Raw genomic sequence first — 18,358 nt, forward strand, 5'->3', positions numbered from 1 at the left:
AATGACCCCCAAACCTGGCCGCTTGAAACAATGGTAAACATGTATTATCTCACTGTTGCTGAGAGTCAGGAATTGGGGACGGCTTAGCTGGGTGGTTCTGGTTCATGGTCTCGTGAGGTTACAGTCAAGACGTGGTCTAGGGCTGTGGGCTTTTGGGAGTGGATGATCCCCTTCTAAGCTCCCTCGCATGGCTGTTGGCGGGAGGACCAGGAGGTGGGGGTCATTGCGGTCCATTTTAGAGGCCAGAGGAGGGCCCACGCCAAGGCCCCAGATCTTACTCCACCACTAATTAGGGCACTAACTAGCGGCAACACAAGGAGATGGTGTGTGTGTGCTTGGCCTGTAGTGAATGCTCTTTATTACGATTGTTATAATATAATCCTTGCTTGGGAATATTAGACAGCCATGAAACAGGATGTCTCCAAGAGTATATTGAAAAGACCTTGGGAAAATGCACTTGGCATTGTGTATGGTGAATGAACCGGATTGCAGAATGACACAGGGCAGCATCTCAAAGGGTTTGGGGGACTCTTGTGTGATCTTCCTGGGGATTCCATGGGCACACAGAAGGATCTGTGGACAGACGGCTCCAAGTAGCTTGATGTGTTTCTCCGACGCAGACCCTGTACTCTTTAAACCTGCCCCGCGAGACCTGGGCTGGGGGTACATCATTCTCAAGTGTCTTTCGCCACCCCCAGTCACTCAGCACTGGGGGTTCACAGGCTGTATGTCGGAAATGCTAACATATGGCCTGATCTTGATTTTCTTTCAGAAGTATATATTTCCTCACTGTTTCTTTGAAAGCATCTGAAAGATCTGGAAAGTAACTCTTTTGTGCTAACAGTGGGTTGATTTTGCAGGGAACTTTCTTTCTGTCCTGTGGTTTAACTCTGTGTTAGTCTGCTCGGGCTGTTAACAAAATACCATAGGCAGGAGGCCGGAAGTCCATGGCCAGGGTGCTGGCATGGCCGGTTCCTGGTGAAGGCCTCTTCCTGGCCCATGGACGGCCGCCTTCCTGCTGTGTGTTCCCACGGTGGAGAGAGTGATCTCTGGTGTCTTTTATAAGGATACTAATCCTGTCATGGGGGCCCCACCCTCATGACCTCATTTAGACCTGGTCACCTCCAAAGGCCCGCCTCCTAAGACCATCCCACTGGGGGTTAGGACTTCAGCATATGAATTTGGGGGGACACAGACATTGGGTCAAGAGCACCTTCTATAACTTTTCACTAATATTAAAACAATAAACATGACTGTCACAGGCTCATCTCATTTTGAGGCCTTGACTCGACTCAGCCATCCCAGGGCTCGGAGGAGGAAACTGGGGCTCAGAGAGGGGAAGCAGAGGGCCGGAGGTCACACAGCTGCAGAGGGGCAGGACCAGGATTAGAACCCACGTGCCGATAAATTAAAATTCTTCTAAAAATTGCTGCTCAACATCCCCCCACCCCCACCTCACCCCAAATCTGTTCCCCACCAGGGAGAGCCCCCAGCTTCGGCAGGAAAGTTCAGTGGATTCTAGGACTGCGTCAGAACCAGGTGAGCAGAGAGTGGTGACTCTGAGCACCCCTCCTCTGATTTTTCTGATCGCAGCCAATGAGGCTGTACCGAGCAGAGCGGGGAAGGCCGGCACGGACCTAAGAGGCCAGGGACAGTTCCCTGGGAAGAAGCAGGGGACTGGGGGCTGCATTCCAAGGGGCAGAGACACCCCCCAGCAAAGGTTTGGCGGCTGGACCAGTCAGCGTGCTCGGGAAAAACTGGCTGTTCCCTTTCAGACTCCCCGAGGCAAAGGAGCTGTGACGTCCACAGCGTGCCCAGCGGTCAGAGCGTGGAGGACCACGGGTATGTGCCCCAGGACAGAGCCCCCCAGCTGAGGACTCGCACCCCCGGGGCTGCCTCCTGGTTCCCATCACCTGCCTTCTCGCACCAGCATGGGGGTGGGGCTCTCCCATCCACGGCCTGACCTGTCCCTGCCTCACTGCTCAGGTACAGCCCCGCCTCGCGGGTGGTCCGCTTCCTCAAGGGCGCAAACATTGGGCTGCGGCTGGCCGGAGGCAATGACGTGGGCATCTTTGTGTCCCGGGTGCAGGCGGGCAGCCCGGCTGACGGGCAGGGCATCCAGGAGGGGGATGAGATTCTGCAGGTGAGCGGGGGAGGCTGGTGGTGGGCCTGCTGGGTGGTACCCGAGTCTGTTACTGCTTGTGTGGCCTCCCCCGGGGACCCCCTGGGGACTGGCAAGACACCCAGAGACATTCAAACATTTTAAGGCTTCCCAGCCTGGGGCATGACCTTGATGATTGGGTCATGACCTTGTGCATGTCACATCCTTGTCAATGTCATGACCTCGATGTCCAGCTCACGACCTTTCCCAGGTCACTGCCTCGTTATCGATGTCACAGTCTCCTTGTTTGTGTCACTGAGTTGACCGTGTCCTGACTATGTTGCCTGGGCCGCACCCTTGATCCCTGCGTCCATCCACAGTCCCTTTCTGTGCCAACTCCAGTCTCCCGTGTCCGGGTCGTGGCCTTATCCAGGTCGCGCCTTCGTGGTGTGTCTTTAACTCCACGATCATCAGTGTCTGTGACCTGCTGTCTGGGTCTGTATATTGTGTCCCTGTCACGACCCCATGTCTGTCTTGACTCTTTCAAGTATCACAAAATTCTCACCAGTGTCCTGGTCCTGTCACAGCTGTGACCCCTCGTTCCCATGTCTTGATGTTGACAACCCACAGAGCCTCGGTTATGCCTGTACTGATTGCATTCCCTGTATCCTGGTTTCTGGGCCAGACCCTCACGTGTGTGTGTGTGTGTGTGTGTGTGTGTGTGTGTGTGTGACGCCCAGGCTGCCACAGGGCAGTGCCCCTTTCCGAAAGCCGTCCCCCGATCTCTGGGGCTCTTGACAGCAGCTCTGGAAGGAGTTGGGTGGAGGGCTTCGTCTGGAGGAAGAGCTGGGATCTTGTGCCCTTGTCCCACCCCTGCACCCACTTCCCGGCAGGTGAATGATACTCCATTCCAGAACCTGACCCGGGAGGAGGCTGTGCAGTTCCTGCTGGAGCTGCCCCCGGGCGAGGAGGTGGAGCTGGTGACGCAGCGGAAGCAGGACAGTGAGTGTGCGTGAGTGTATATGTGTGTGTGAGTGTGTGAGAGCGTGTGTGTCTGTGAGAGTGGAGCTGGGATCCACGGCCAGGCCCTGGGGAGGGGTCGGGTCTGAGCGGTGGCCCTGCTAGCTCACGGAGCCTCCGTGTCCACAGTCTTCCGGAAGATGGTGCAGTCCCGCGTGGGCGACTCCTTCTACATCCGCATGCACTTTGAGATGGAGCCCAGCCCGCCGTCTGGCCTGGGCTTCACCCGCGGAGACGTCTTCCACGTGCTGGACACGCTGTACCCCGGCCCTGGGCAGAGCCATGCTCGCGGAGGCCACTGGCTGGCGGTGCGCATGGGGCGTGACCTCCGGGAGAAAGAGCGGGGCATCATCCCCAACCAGAGCAGGTGGGGACCGCCCACGGGAACAGGGCACAGCGTCACCGCTTAGCGTCCTTGGTGATTCGGTCTGGGGAGCCGTGCAGAAGGCTCAGGGCTGACCAGTCAGTGCTTGTATGAGTTTCCTGCAGGTGCTGTAACAAATTACCACAAACCAAAAAAAAAAAAAAATTACCACAAACCTAGGGGCTCTGAACAATACACTTTTATCCTCTCACGTTCTGGAGGTCAGAAATGAGTCTGATGGGGCTAAATCCAGGCGTGGGCAGGGCGGGTCCTTCCAGAGGCTCCAGGGGAGCATCGGTTCCCGCCTTTTCCAGCTTCTAGAGGCGCCGCATCCCTGGCTCGCGGCCCCTCCTGCATCCTCACAGCCAGCAGCGCAGCATCTCCCGTCTCTCTCGGCCTCTGACCCTCCCGCCTCCCTCTTATAAGGACGCTGTGATGACACTAGGGCCCCCGGGGAATCCAGGGTCATCCCCATCTCAGGGGCCTTAACTTAACCCCTCGTGCAAAGTCCCCTTTGCCGTGAGAGGTGACATACTCACAGGTCCCGGGATTAGGCCTTGGACATCTTTGGGGCTGTGATCCTGGACCCCAGTGCTCACTCATCTCCTCTCTTCTCTCCAGGGCGGAGCAGCTGGCCAGTCTGGAGGCTGCCCAGCGGGCCGTGGGGGTCGGGCCCGGAGCCTCAGCGGGCTCCAGCACACGGGCCGAGTTCTGGCGGCTGCGGGGTCTTCGTCGGGGAGCCAAGAAGACCACCCATCGGAGCCGCGAGGATCTGTCGGCTCTGACCAGACAGGGTCATTACCCGCCATATGAACGCGTGGTGCTGCGAGAAGGTGGGCCAGGGTGGGAGGGGCTGAGGGGGGGGCCTCAAGTAAGAGTGTTCCGAAGCCACAATCCTTACCTCTCTCCTTCCACCCAAAATACCCCCTTTTGGTTACTTTAGGATGAAAATACACACACACAAAACCAGCACATAGATCCTTTCACTACTGGAGAACCAGGGGTAAAAATACACCTCATTCAGATTTCAGGAAGGGAAGAGATTAAGCTCTTGCCCACAGCCTCAGGGCAGAAGGATTAAAACCAGGTGCTGAGGCTTTTTAAAGAAAATAGCAGGTGACTCAGGACCGGAAAGGGCTGAGCCGCTTTCCAGCTGCTGGTCTGTCATCCAGACAAAAAAGATTCAAACATAAAAGGCTACGTACTTAATTTCTACTCCCAGGCAACGAAAGTTTAGAAATCTGAACGTATGGAGTTTTTAAGAGCAAGAGAGAGGCCTGGAAGGAGAGGAGAAAAAGAGAGAAGGGTCAGGTGTAAAGAGCCGTCTGCTTACTCGCTTTTCTCCGGCCAAGATGCCTTCTGCACCCACTTCCTCACTGGTAAAAGGGAGTATTGGTGAGGCCAGGGGTCAAACAAGCTCTTCCTGCAAAGGGCCAGACAGTATTTTAGGCTTTGCAGGCCAGATGGTTTCTGTCCAAATGACTCAACTCTGCAGGAAGGCAGGAGAGAGGGGACATGCTGGATGTGGCTTTGTGCCAATAAAACTTTATTTACAAAAACAGGCTGTAGACCGGATGCGGCCTGAGTGTTGTAATGGTTGCCAATCACTGAGTTAGCTGGGTTCAGCTGCTCTGACCCCAAACTGTATAAACAAGAAGTTTCCTTTTCAAGTAACAGTCTCAGTATAAGAAGACCAAGAGGTCTCACACCTTCCCTTGAAGGATACAACCCAGATTTCACACATCATTCTGCTTGCATCCCATTGGCCAGGATGTAGTCACATGGCCATCCTTAGCTTCAAGGGAGGCTGGGAGTTGTAGTCTTTAGCTGGGCAGCTATGGGCCTGGCTAGATCCACTATGGAGAAAGTGGAGAGACAGTTGCACAAGAGGCTAGCAGCCTTTGCCCCGCCTGGGATCCTGATTCTTGTCATTGATTCTCTGCCCCGCAGCCAGTTTCAAGCGCCCAGTGGTGATCCTGGGACCCGTGGCTGACATTGCTATGCAGAAGTTGACTGCTGAGATGCCTGAAGAGTTTGAAATTGCAGGTGAGAAACCAGGTCCCATAGCAACCTCACTGGTGAACCATTTCATAACCCTTTCCCAGCCTGGGGTTGAGGCAGCTTGATAAGGGGGCTGCTAATGATGCTGTTTGGGGGAAAGAGTTAGAACAACCATGCCAAACATGAGGCAGATCATCCGCCAGCACCCCCTCCAACCCCTGGGCCAGACATCCTCAATCAATCTTGCCACCCTTTACCTGGATAGAGCCTCAGAATCCTTCTTAACACAGTTCACCAAGCAGCCATTGCCAATGGAGCCAATTGGACAATTGCCAGTTGTCTGTTTGTTCAAGAGATTTGTCTATTGAGCTATAGACACAGCATCGAACGAAAACACAGGGTCTCCTGAGGAGACCAAAAATGAACAACTGCAGGAACAATTAAGCTAGAGTAGGGAATCAACAAATTACAGCTCCTGGGCCAAATATGGCTGTTTTTATTCAGCCTGCTAATTAAGAATGGTATTCAGAGACTTCCCTGGTGGTGCAGTGGTTAAGAATCTGCCTGCCGATGCAGGGGACACGGGTTCGAGCCCTGGTCCGGGAAGCCCCACATGCCGCGGAGCAACTAAGCCTGTGCGCCACAACTACTGAGCCTGCGCTCTAGTGCCCGCGAGCCACAGCTACTGAAGCCTGTGCGCCTAGAGCCCGTGCTCCGCAACAAGAGAAGCCACTGCAATGAGAGAAGTACATGCACCGCAATGAAGAGTAGCCCCCGCTCACCGCAACTAGAGAAAGCCCGCATGCCACAACGAAGACCCAATGGCAGCCAACAATAAATAAATTTTAAAAAAAAAGAATGGTATTGATATATTTTATTTTATTTTTGAAATAGGTGTGGCTCTTTTATTTATTTATTTATTTTTGGCTGCATTGGGTCTTTGTTGCCGTGTGTGGGCTTTTCTCTAGTTGCGGCGAGCAGGGGCTACTCTTTGCTGAGGTGCGCGGGCTTCTCAGTGCAGTGGCTTCTCTTGTTGTGGAGCATGGGCTCTAGGCGCACGGGCTTCAGTAGTTGTGGCACATGGGCTCAGTAGTTGTGGCGCACAGGCTTAGTTGCTCTGTGGCATGTGGGATCTTCCTGGACCAGGGCTCAAACCCGTGTCTCCTGCATTGGCAGGTGGATTCTTAACCACTGCGCCACCAGGGAAGCCCAAGAATGGTATTGATATATTTTAAATGGTTGAAAAGAAGTTAAAACAATTTTTTTGTGACATGTGAAAAGAACTGAAAGCTGCAACGTGAACAGATACTTGTACATGAAGATTCATCCTGATTCACAGCAGCCAAAAGATGGACACAACCCAAGTGTCCATCGACAGGTGATGGATAAATAAAACGTGCTCCATGTACACCGTGGAATATTATTCAGCCTTAAAAAAGGAAGGAAATTCTGACACTCACTACAACATGGATGAACATTGAAGACACAATGCTCAGTGAAATAGGTCAGATACAAAAAGACAAACACTGTCTGATTTCACTCACAGGAGGTCCCTAGAGGAGTCACATCCACAGAGACAGGAAGTAGATGGTGGGGGCCAGGGGCTGGGGGAGGGGGAGTCAGTGTTTCATGGGGACAGAGTTTCAGTTTGGGAAGATGAGAAAGTTCTGGAGGTGGATGGTGGGGATGGTTGCACCACAGTGTGAATGCACTTGATGCCACTGATCTGTGCACTTAAAAATGGTTAAGGTGGTACATGTTAAGTTACACACATTTTACCACAACAAAGAGAAAAAAGGCAAGTATGCGTCCCCCTCCTTTTAGACCCCAGCGTGCCTTCTCCCTCAGCTGCCATGCTATCTAGGAGGGCTTCCTAGAGGTAGCAGTACTCCATCTCAGGTCCTAGAGGACACATAGGGTATGGGAGAGTAGCTTCTTTCGGGTCACAGCCCAAGCAAAGGCCCAGAGTTGGGACCAAACCTGGGAAAGTGAGTGTGTGGAGCACAGACTATGCATCTGTCTCCCCATCATGCCAGTCGTTGGCTCAGTGACTCTTAGCTGGTGACCGTATGTCCCTGGCTCAGTTTCCCCATCTGCCAGTAACAGCCACTCCTGTTCAGGAGGAGGAGGTGAGGGTCGTGGTCAGGAGGGGACCCAGTGTGGTGTCAGGAGTGGGGCCAGCAGGAGCTGCTGCTGCTGCTGCTGGCGTTAGAATTTCTCTCAAGGGCCATGGGGAGCCATGGTGGGTTCTTGAGCAGGGGAGGGGCAGGGAGACATGAATTTGAAGGGCCAGTGGACTGCCCTCCCGAAGCTGCCAGTCGCCTCTCCCCTCCACAGAGAGCGTGTCAAGGACCGACAGCGCCTCCAAGATCATCAAACTGGACACCGTGCGGGTGATTGCAGAGAAAGTAAGCAAGGCTCTGCTGTGGGTCCCATTTCATGGATGGGGAAACCGAGGCCCAGTCCTCCAATCTGTTCTGGCCCCACACCCCGCAAATGTGGTTTTCCCCCTCTTGGAGGCTTTGTGATGTGGGGGACTTGAGGGAGACAGAGCCCGCCCAGAGTCACACAGCAGCAAGTCCTGGGAAGAGGCAGAGACTCAAACTGGGGCTCTGGTGCTCAAGACACTGTGGCCTGGGCTATCACCAAGCCCCACCCCAACATGCTGGCCTGCAGATGTGAGAGGCTGGGGTCCACTCTGACCTCAGACTCTTCATCTCTGTCTCTCTGATTCTTCACCTGTCTCTGATGCTCTGTCTCTGGGTGTTTTTCCCTCCACTGTCTCTCTGTCTCCCTCCCCCACGGCCCCCAACATTGGCCTGGCCCAGGACAAACACGCACTCCTGGACGTGACACCTTCAGCCATTGAGCGCCTTAACTACGTGCAGTACTACCCAATCGTGGTCTTCTGTGTCCCCGAGAGCCGGACAGCTCTCAAGGCACTGCGCCAATGGCTGGCCCCCACCTCCCACCGCAACTCCCGCCGCCTCTACGCTCAGGCCCAGAAGCTGAGGAAGCACAGTGATCACCTCTTCACAGGTGGGGCGGGAGCTGAGGGTCTGGGGTGGGCGGTGGGTCCTGCCCTGAGTCTCCCAGCCATGCTGATGCCCCTCCCCCCCGCCCGCAGCCACCATCCCCCTGCAGGGCACAAGCGACTCCTGGTACCAAGAGCTCAAGGCCATCATCCGCGAGCAGCAGACGCGGCCCATCTGGACGGCCGAGGACCAGGTACCTGCCAGGGTTTGGGAACAGTCGCAGTTAGGGCTGGGTTAGGGGCCACGGCCAAGGCCCAGATTTGACCTGAGCCTAGGGTCTGGACCTGGTTCCTGGGGTGAGATGGGATTGGGGTCTTTTCCTGACACTGGAGTCAGGGTTGGGGCTCAGCTCAGATCTGGGGGCTCAGTCTGGACCAAGGTCAATGGTCAGAACTCACCTTGGGGTCAAGGGTTAAGGCTCAATTTGAGGTTGAGGACTGGAGTTTGAAAGGTGGTGTCCCGGGTCTGGGGTTTTTCTCTAAGATCAGGGAGGGCCGGGGCTCGGCTCAGCCAGGCCATGTGCACCCGCAGCTGGACAGCTCCTCAGAGGACAACCTGGACCTCCCTCATCGCAGCCTGGCTGACAGCTCCGCGGATCTGAGCTGTGACAGCCGGCTCAACAGTGACTATGAGACAGACGGTGAGGGCGGCGTCTACACGGACGGCGAGGGCTACACGGATGGCGAGGGTGGGCCCCACACGGACGTGGACGAGGGGCCCCTGGCGCCAGCCCTGGCCCGGTCCTCGGAGCCCGTGCTGGAGGATGAGCCTCGGATCCTGCAAGATCACGGTAGATCCTCGGGTCACCGGGGGACCCAGGTGAGCAGAGCACCAGGCTGGCCCCAGCAAGGGTCTCGGGACGGGGCTGAGACACCTAGGGAGCCTATTTTCCGCCAGGATGTCGAGGAACAGAAACTTCCCCGACCAGATCAGTAGCTGGGACCTGGATCTAGGGTATTTGAACCACTGAGTCACTTAAAGCAAATATTTAACCTCTGCGTGAGTTTCCTTATCTAAGATACAGGGATTGATGGTAAAGTCTTGACGTCACGAGCTTGTTATTTTGCTGTTGTTGTTGTTTTGTTTCTTGGCTTGTGGGATCTTAGTTCCCTGACCAGGGATCGAACCTACGTCCCCTGCAGTGGAAGCTCAGAGTCCTAACCACTGGACCACCAGGGAATTCCCACAAGCTTGTTGTTCAAACAGAATACACTTAGTCCAAGTCCTGGCCCACGGGAGTCGGGTGTTTAACAATAACAAATATTGACTTAGCACTTATTCTCTGTGCGGCTGCCTCAGCCTCCAAGGTGCCTTTCTGTGAATTTGACAAAATCCTCCAAACCCTCTCTAGGGAAATGTAAAAATGTACAAATCTATGACGTCTCTGGTAGAATGGTGCTCTGTGGCGTTGTGCAGTACCCGACCTGCTCAACTGTCCATGGCATCCTGATTATGGGGCAGGCTCTCCTCTAAGCACTTGACATATATGAACTCATTTATGAGCTCCTGAGAACAGCCCTCTGAGGAAAGTCACAGATGGGAAACCCCACTCCCCCTTTGCTGACAGTCTGGGAGATCACAGCCAAGGCCTTCCCCTGTCCCAGGCTGTTTTCTCATTTAAAATTGGGGATGAGCTCCAGACTTCTGTGGGGACAAGGAGAAAGCCTGTGGGTAACACTGCCGGGGGCAAAGGTGGGGAGGTGGGATGGGGTGGTTACTCATCTCAGTTTATCATACTTGGGGGTAAGTGTTAACCTCCTTTCTCCCTCTGCAAGGTGGATGGCCGCCACCCACAGGGTCAATGGCGACAGGACAGCATGCGGTAAGAGCCCCTGTACTCCACATTGGGGGCCCTCAACCTTCCCCCTGGGACTCAGGGTGTGGGGTGGAGAAGAGACCTAGAACCAAGCTATGCCTTCGTGGTGTTGGGAGCCTCCTGGGTGAGAGAGAGCCAGACAGAGCCACTCCAAGCCCCATGTAGTCAGGGCCATGGGAGTAGGAATCCTCTTCCTGGGAGAATTGGGAGGGCTTCCTGAAGGAAGGGAATTTGGAGCGGGCTTTGAAGGATGTGTAGGAGTTTTGTCTTGCTCATCTCTGACTGCACCCACTGTGCCTAGCCCAGAGTCAACTCAGATAATGGTAGGTAAGTCCACATCCTCCCCACCCACAGCCTCTGTTCTATTTTCTGATCCCCAGGACCTATGAGCGGGATGCTCTGAGGAAAAAGTTTACACGAGCCCGAGATGTGGAGTCCTCTGACGAAGATGGCTATGACTGGGGACCGGCCACTGACCTGTGACCCCTCCCAGGTGGCCAGCTGGCCTGTCCTCCCTTTTTCTCCCTGGAGCTGAGACTCAGCTTCCCACACAGAACCTGGAAACCTGCCTCCCTCTGCCCGGTCTTTAATAAATGGAGTTATTTTCACAGCACTGGCTTTTAGTGACTTCCAGGGACAAGGGGCCAGACTAGGGTGCTATCTTTCCTCTCTCAACCCCACAGACCCAGATCTGAGACTTTGCCCATTCAATAAGCTTTTAATTTTTTACATAAAAAATAATATAGAACCAAGAAACTTTTGTGGCCTTGGCCAGCCAAGGAGGGTCCGCGGACGGAGTTCCAGGGCCGGCGGGGGCTAAGGCACAGTGGTGAGGGGAAGGTGGCTGGTCACAGGTACACCGGCTGCTCCTGGCCTGTGAGCAGGCGGTAGGTGGCAGCGGGCATCGTCTTGATGTGAACCTGGGGGCAGAGAGGAGGCGGCAGCTGCAGGCGGCCTCCTCCCACTCAGGCCCCGCCTACCACCCACGCACGCACCTCAATGTGGGCCTCCGTGAGCAGCTCAATGATGCGGGCGTGGGGCGTGGCCACCACACTCTGCCCGTTGATCTCAATGATGCGGTGCCCCACGCGGACGCCCCCGCGCTCCGCAATGCCACCCCGGAGGAGGCTGCAGATCTGGGGGGACAGGAAGGGCCACGCTGCTCAGGGGGCCACGCCTGGGGCCGCCCACCCACCACCCGGTCCCTGGGCTGGGGGCTCACTATGCCGTCCTCCACGCAGAAGCCCAGCTGTTCGCGGACGTGGGGCCGGCGGATGATGGCCGTGGTGACCGGCGGGCAGTGGACGATGCTGAGGGTCACCAGCGTCTGAGACTTCACTTCCTGTGCAGGATGGGGGCTGTTGACCTGGCTGGGCCTCCGGGGGGCTGCCAGACTTCCTGTTGAGCTGCAGCCCCTCCTGGGCCTGTTTACCCACTCATAAAATGGAACCTACAGATTCTACAAGATCCCTTGAGAAGTGGTTAAGAATGCAGACCAGAGCTGGGCGGCCTTGGAGTCAGAGCCGTGCCACCTCTCACCTCCCTGGGCCTCAGTTTCCTTATGGTCAAAAGCAAGGTTCTAGCAGTGCCCACAAGGCAGGGTTACAAGCACTCAGTAACACACTGCGTGAACCGTGTCAGACTTGCCCTTCTGGCCTGGCCAGGCCCCTCCCCATCTCTGGGCCTCAGTCTCCCAGTCTGGGCAACGAGGGTCAAGACTCAAGAATACACTTGCTGCCTCATGGCAGAGAGGAAAGGCCTTGTGTTCCAATCCTGCTCCCGCACCAAAGCGGTGTCCCTGGACTTACCCTCTCTGAGCCTCGGTTTCCCAAAGTGCATGGGAGCAGGTAGGACTTGAAGCTTTACCTGCCCCTTCTGGACTGAGACACAGAGACCTGGCCTTGGGCTCACTTTCCTGGCCACGTGGGGAGGGGGGACCTGCCATCTGGGGGGCCCTTGCAGGCCCTCTGCCCTGGCCGCCCCGGAGGACTCACGCGGACGGCAGCCTGGCAGGCGGCCAGGGGCAGCCCCACCAGGCTGGTCCCGTTGATGGCGGTGATGCGGTCTCCGATGCTGAGGGCCCCTGAGCGCTCGGCGGGGCCCCCGTGCAGCAGGTTGGCGATGACGGCCGTGGGCAGCAAGGAACCCCAGCCCGACTCCACCAGGGCTACGCCCAGACCCTCACCCCGGCGCTTCTCGATGCACACCTGGGGGGTCACAGGTGGCGCTTGAGGGCTGCTTGGAGGAGGTAGGAGGAGGTAGGGTGGGGGGCGCGGGAGGGCTTCAGGGCCACTCGGTGGGCCGGGGTGGGGGGACCCGCTTGCTCACCTCCCTGCAGTTCTCGCTGTTGGAGAAGTGGTCGAGGTCCCCGTTGTGGAGGTGGCCGGGGCCCGTGGCCCCCTGGCTCTGCTGGGAGCCCACCTGGCTGGGGTTGATCCCGCTTTCCCGCAGGAACTGGCTGTAGGCCACGGCGAAGGCCTGGCCGATGGCCTGGGCAATGAGCTGGGCCTGTGGGGTGGGAGGCACCTCTCTGGGGGTCCCACCCACCTCCTTCAGGTCCCCCCCCCAGCCACTGACATCCCTAGCAGCAGCCCATACACCCCCAAGTGGGACTGGCCCGCCAGCCGCTGGCCAAGAATCTAGGGGGAGGGGAAGGGAGACAGGCCTGGGGCAGGGAGGGTTTGGGGAGATGGCTGCCAGTCTCAGGCTCTTACAGGAAGGCCTGGAATATATGGCTCAGGGCCTTCAGGAGGGTGAGGATGGAAGGACGCTGGGGTGACAGTGTGGCCAGGTGGGGCTTTGGTGGAGAGCAGGGGCCGCCGTGAGTTCCCCCTCGCCCTCAGGACACCCAGAGCCCGCTGCTCACGTCCTCCGAGTGGAAAACGTGGCAGATCATCTTGTAGAGCCGGCGGCTGTGGGGCTGGGGCGCCGGCCGCCGGGCCAGCCGCCGCCGGGCCATGAGCACCAGGACGCTGCCGATGTCGGCGATGTAGGAGATGGTCTGCAGGGCGTGGTCCATCAGGGCCTCCTGGAGGGGGCGGGGAGACCAGGCTGGGTGGGCTGCGGGGGGCCTCGCTCGGCCCCACCCTCAGCGGAGGCTCCCACGCCCCAGAGGCCAGGCCTGGGCCCCGTACCTGGGAGTCAGCTGTCAGAACCTTGACCCTCTTGGTGGAGACGAAGAGGTCTACCTCTGTCATGGGCTGGGTCTCCCCATCGGGGGCCTGCGGGGGGTGGGGTGGGACATGGAGGCCCCCAAAGACCCAGACTCTGACCCGCCAGGCTCGGACGGCCTCGGGGGACCCGGCCTGCAGCCCACCTACCCGCCCGCCCACCCTCCTGCCGGCCCCTGGCTTCACCTTGACGCGGTCCATGGCCTCCTGGGCCTGCGCCATGCGCGTGCTGGGGGGCGGGTTTCGCTCGGACACCAGCTGGGTGGAGCCCAGGTATTTGGCCCCGAATATGACACCATCTAGGAGGTCCTCGTGGTCACAGGGGCCGGACACTGAGGGCGACAGCAGAGGCGGGTCAGCCCCCTAGAACCTCTGCCAGGCTCGTCCACCCCTGCGGGCTCTGCCCAGAGCCCTGAATGGTCTGGAAGCACAGAGAGTTCTGCCCCGCGGCTTGGCACTTGGAGCCACACAGGTCTGCCCACTGTCCCATAGCCACCCCATCAGCCGGAGCCACAGATCAGTGGCTCGGCCCTCACGGATGTAGAACCCTCCGTCAGTCTAGAGCCGGCTCTGCCCACAGCTCAAGGACTCCCAGGCAGAGGACGCGGTTTCAGGAGCAGAATCTGCATCCAGAACCACGGCCAGAAACAGCTCTAGTGCCCACAGACACCGCCGCCCTGTGTTGCTAGAATTCCAGGAATCAGGCTAGAACCAGACAGTCCCACTATTTCTAAAACCCTTGACATTATAGAACCATAGTCAACTCTGCTGGATGATTCTGGAATCCCAATCAATCTAGAGCCAGTCAGCTCTGCCCACTGCTCTAGAATTCTCTATCGGCCCAGGACCACAGACAACTCTACTCCATGGTCATAGAACTGCCCAAACAGAGTAGAAAGAGGCAACTGTCCACGTAGCTCAGACTCTCATACTGTCCAGAAACCCAGGTGGTTCCTGATCTGTGATTCTAGAACTCCCTGACAGGTCTCAAACCACAGAATTCTGCCTGGGATTTTAGAAACCTACATTGCTCCAGAATCAGACTTTTCCACTACGTGATTCCAGAACGTCTTGATCAAGATAGCATTAGGAAGCTCCTCCTGTGGTTCTAGAATCCCCTCAATAACTCATAACTGCAGATGCACTGGGCAATTCTAAGAATTATCTGAACAATCCAGAAACGAACAACTCTGCTCATGGTTCTAGAATCCCCCCAACCCAGCCCAGAACCACAGAAAGCTCTGCCCTTATGGCTCTAGAATTCCCTGAGCAACCTAGAGCCAGACAGCAGTGCCAGTGATTCTAGAATATTCTAACCAATAGCTATTGCTTTTTGGAGAACCACAGGCCACAGGGAATGAAACCACATTCCCGTGAACTTAAAGGATAGCCAGTTCTGCCCACTGTCCTTCATGATCTAAGCATTCCAGAACAACAGATAACTCTGCTCTGGGTTCTAGAACTGCACCATCCAATATGGTAGCCACCAAGCACATGTGGGTACTGTGCACTTGAAATGTGGCTGGTCTGGACTTAGATGTGCTGTAAGTGTAAAATGCATGCCGGATTTAGAAGCTCTCATAAAAAAAAATGTAAAATTATAAAATGTTGAATTGTATGCCGAAATAACATTTTAAATATGTGGGCTTAATTTAAATGTTATTAAAGTTACTTTTAAGTGTTTGTTTTTTTAATGTGGATAACTAAAAAATTTCAAGTGACATGTGGCTCAAATTCTATTTCTGTTGTATAGCTGTAGAACTTTCTAGAATTGGACAGTTCTGCCCAGTTCTAGTACAGCTCCTAAAGGTCTAGAACCAGAGATAAATTCTATTCACTCCATGGTTCTAGAACTCCCCAGTCTGAGTAGAACCTGACAGCTCTGTTCATCATTCCAGAACACCGTCGTCAGCCGAGGTCACTTTAATCTAGAACCACAGGCAAAATGCTAGGTTCTGGAACTCTCTAGGTGAATCACAGCTCCACCCATGACTCTAGAACTTTCTTGGAACTACAAGTTCAAACCAGCTTCCTTTCCCACAACCACGGAACTTGTTCTTTGACCTAGAGCCTCAGATAGTGTGGGGGAGAATGTTCTAGAACATTCCAGGTGGCCAGAACAGATACTTCTCATGCCTTGAGAGCAGATTGGCAAGCCTTTCTGCAAAGGCCCAAACAGTAAATATTTTTTATTTTGTGGGCCAGATGGTCTCCATTGCAACTACTCAGTCTGGCCGCTGCCACAGACAACACGCAAATGAATGGGCATCAGTCTCTCCCGATAAAATTTATTTGCGGACGCTGAAATTTGAATTGCTTATCGTTTTCATCTGTCAAGAAATGTTCTTCTTTCAAGTTTTTTCAACCATTTAAAAATGCACGGGGGCTTCCCTGGTGGCCCAGTGGTTAAGAATCTGCCTGGCAATGCAGGGAACACGGGTTCGAGCCCTGGTCCGGGAATATCCCACATGCCGCGGAGCAACTAAGCACGTGCACCACGACTACTGAGCCTGCGCTCTAGAGCCTGCGAGCCACAACTACTGAAGCCTGTGCGCCTAGAGCCCGTGCTCTGCAACAAGAGAAGCCACTGCAATGAGAAGCCCGCGCACCGCAACAAAGAGCGGCCCCTGCTCGCCGCAACTAGAGAAAGCCCATGAGCAGCAACGAACACCAACACAACCAAAAATAAATTTTAAAAATAAAATAAAATAAAAATAAAAATGCATGGGACTTCCCCGGCGGTCCAGTGGTTAGGACTCGCGCTTCCACTGCAGGGGGGTGCAGGTTCGATCCCTTGTCGGGGAACTAAGATCCCACATGCTGCGCGGCGTGGCCAAAAAAATAAAATAAAATAAAAATGCAGAAGCTGTCTTAGCTCACAAAACATACCAGAAAGTCCATGGATGGTAATTTACCAACCCTTGCTCTAGAATCAAGTTAAGTGCTACAATTTGCCAAGTCTGCCCTAATGCTCCCTATTCATTCTAGAACATTCTCAGGATTGTCTCTTCTTTCAGGTGTCTGGAATCTACTCAAAACCAACCTCATAGCCTCTCTAGAAGCAACTTGTTACTGGCAAACTTTGTGCCAGGTTTTGGGAGCTTGAGTCGGGCTGTTCTGAAACCCCGAAGTCCCTGGGGCCAGGGTGGGCGGGACACTCACCCTCCTGGAGGGCTGGGTAGGAAGCCAGGGTCTTGGGGCTCTGGAAGAAGACAGAAGAGGGGTAGGCCTGAGTCCTCCTGCTTGGCTCCCAGCAGTGGAGCGGCCTGGGGGGCGGGGTGGGCTCTACCTGGGCACTGGCAGGTGGCTCTTCAGAAGTGACCAGAGGTACTGTCTCCAGCCAGGGTTCTGGGGAGCTGCTTGAGCTCCTGCCCTCGTCCTGCTCGACAGAGGCTCCTTCTGCCCACTCCTGGGGGCCCATATCCCCTTCTGGGTCATCAGGGGGCTGCAACAGGCGAGGAGCAGGGTCTGGAGGTTCCTGGGGACCTGACTGGGAAGGAGGGCGCTCGTCTTGCTGCAAGAGGCTCAGCAAGTCTTCCCGGCCAGCCTCGGCGGACAAGAGCCCATGGGCATCGGTGATGTCCTGAGGGGCCAGGCCATGGCCAGTGGCAATGTGCAAGGGGCACGGGGGTCCATCTGGGGACAGGCCCACCAGATCACCTGGCAGAGCTTCAAACTGTTGCAGCAGGTCCTGAATATTTAGCCCGTCAAGTTCCATCTGACTCAGGTTGCTGGGGCCTCCTGGTGCCGGGTCCCACTGGCAATCAGGGGTGAGGTCCTGAGAGGGTGAAAGTGTGTCCCTGGGCTCCTCCAAGTCCATGGCTGGAGGTCCTGGAGGGGGTTGGGAGGTTGTCAGGAATTCCATGCCTGGACCCTGGGCTCAAGCTAGCATCTGAAAAAGAGAATCAAAGATGAGATTTCCTGGCTGCCAATTTGGTACCAGGCTCTCACCTGGTATGTATTCATACAGGACACATAATTTAATCCCCATCATACCCTGCAAGGAAGGTTCTGCTATGACCTCATTTTACAGACGAGGAAACTGAGGTGCAGAATGAGCAGCTGTAAGGCTGTGGCTTCCCAGGCTCCAAACCCCGGGGGATTCCCCTGTACCCGTTGCCCCAGACCTCTCCCCATCCGTGGACCCTGTTCACCCCGGCCCTGGTTCTTCCAAATCTTCCTCCGCGGGGATGTGGAGGCTGGAGACATACTCTGACTATACAGACCCGACAGGTGTAGGTCGCCGAGACCCAGGACTCAAGACCTCAGTCCAAGAGTTTAGACCCAGAATTTCAGACTTAATACTGGAGTTCCAAGATGCCAGAAAGCGGGCTCGCATCTCAAAACCTCCAATGCCACCCTCAAGATCGACCCCAGACTCAGACCTGGACCTCAGACCCAACCTGAAGACTCAACTCGAGCCTAAAGGCTGAGTTAAGACCCCAGTCCTCTGGCAGACCCCAGACTCAAGACTTCAGAGCCGTGACCTCAGGCGCTGGCTCCAGACCTCGCTCTGCTCCGCGGGCACACTCACTTCCCAAACCGAGGTGGCCTCAACCCGCGCGGCCCCCAGGACCCCGCGCCCTGGCTGGTCCGGTCCTGCCAGTCGCCGCCGCTCGCCAATTCCCGGACAGGGCGCTGGCAGATCTGTTCGCGCAGCGCTCCTGGACCACTGGGCATGCGCAAGCCCGCGGGGCTTGCTGGGAAATGTAGTTCTCTCAGCCAGCCTGGCCACGCGGGGGCGCTAGATGTTGGGACCGTGAGTTCGAATCCCGAACCTTCATTTACGCACAGTGAAAGCTCGGGCTGGCTTCTGAGCTTGTTTCCTGAACTGCAAAGTGCGGTTTAAAG

At 55.9% G+C, this 18,358-nt stretch overlaps 2 protein-coding genes across 9 annotated transcripts in view; one reads left to right on the plus strand and one right to left on the minus strand.

The window, feature by feature from the left end:
- Positions 1–10,947, plus strand: part of TJP3 (tight junction protein 3) — a 29,904-nt gene extending 18,957 nt beyond the window's left edge. For 2 of the 5 annotated variants that reach the window (XM_059918840.1, XM_059918838.1), the window contains exons 9-21: positions 1,481–1,539; positions 1,776–1,842; positions 1,987–2,143; positions 2,995–3,109; positions 3,251–3,488; positions 4,107–4,318; positions 5,436–5,531; positions 7,824–7,894; positions 8,315–8,525; positions 8,614–8,714; positions 9,005–9,340; positions 10,297–10,343; positions 10,718–10,947. In XM_059918840.1, coding sequence (XP_059774823.1) covers positions 1,481–1,539; positions 1,776–1,842; positions 1,987–2,143; positions 2,995–3,109; positions 3,251–3,488; positions 4,107–4,318; positions 5,436–5,531; positions 7,824–7,894; positions 8,315–8,525; positions 8,614–8,714; positions 9,005–9,340; positions 10,297–10,343; positions 10,718–10,820 — 1,813 coding nt within the window. In that variant the 3' untranslated portion in view covers positions 10,821–10,947. The remainder of the gene's footprint in view (positions 1–1,480; positions 1,540–1,775; positions 1,843–1,986; positions 2,144–2,994; positions 3,110–3,250; positions 3,489–4,106; positions 4,319–5,435; positions 5,532–7,823; positions 7,895–8,314; positions 8,526–8,613; positions 8,715–9,004; positions 9,341–10,296; positions 10,344–10,717) is intronic. The other 3 variants (XM_059918841.1, XM_059918839.1, XM_059918842.1) reach the window with 3 other exon arrangements.
- Positions 10,948–11,035: 88 nt separating this feature from the next.
- Positions 11,036–18,172, minus strand: APBA3 (amyloid beta precursor protein binding family A member 3). Of its 4 annotated transcripts, none has more exons than XM_059918847.1 (11): positions 18,042–18,172; positions 16,797–17,338; positions 16,670–16,709; positions 13,694–13,839; positions 13,472–13,558; positions 13,204–13,365; positions 12,666–12,845; positions 12,332–12,544; positions 11,560–11,679; positions 11,333–11,473; positions 11,036–11,257 (listed from the first exon to the last, which is right to left on the minus strand). In XM_059918847.1, the coding sequence occupies exons 2-11, from the start codon at positions 17,325–17,327 to the stop codon at positions 11,186–11,188; spliced, it is 1,692 nt and encodes a 563-aa protein (XP_059774830.1). In that variant the 5' UTR covers positions 17,328–17,338; positions 18,042–18,172; the 3' UTR covers positions 11,036–11,185. The 4 variants fall into 4 exon arrangements, with proteins under 4 accessions (XP_059774830.1, XP_059774826.1, XP_059774827.1 ...); XM_059918843.1 differs by having other exon boundaries at positions 16,797–17,399; XM_059918844.1 differs by having other exon boundaries at positions 16,797–17,399; positions 18,015–18,172.
- Between the last annotated feature and the right edge of the window lie 186 nt (positions 18,173–18,358).

Source organism: Balaenoptera ricei, chromosome 3 (assembly GCF_028023285.1).
Source record: "Balaenoptera ricei isolate mBalRic1 chromosome 3, mBalRic1.hap2, whole genome shotgun sequence".
In the NCBI taxonomy this organism is placed as follows: domain Eukaryota; kingdom Metazoa; phylum Chordata; class Mammalia; order Artiodactyla; family Balaenopteridae; genus Balaenoptera; species Balaenoptera ricei.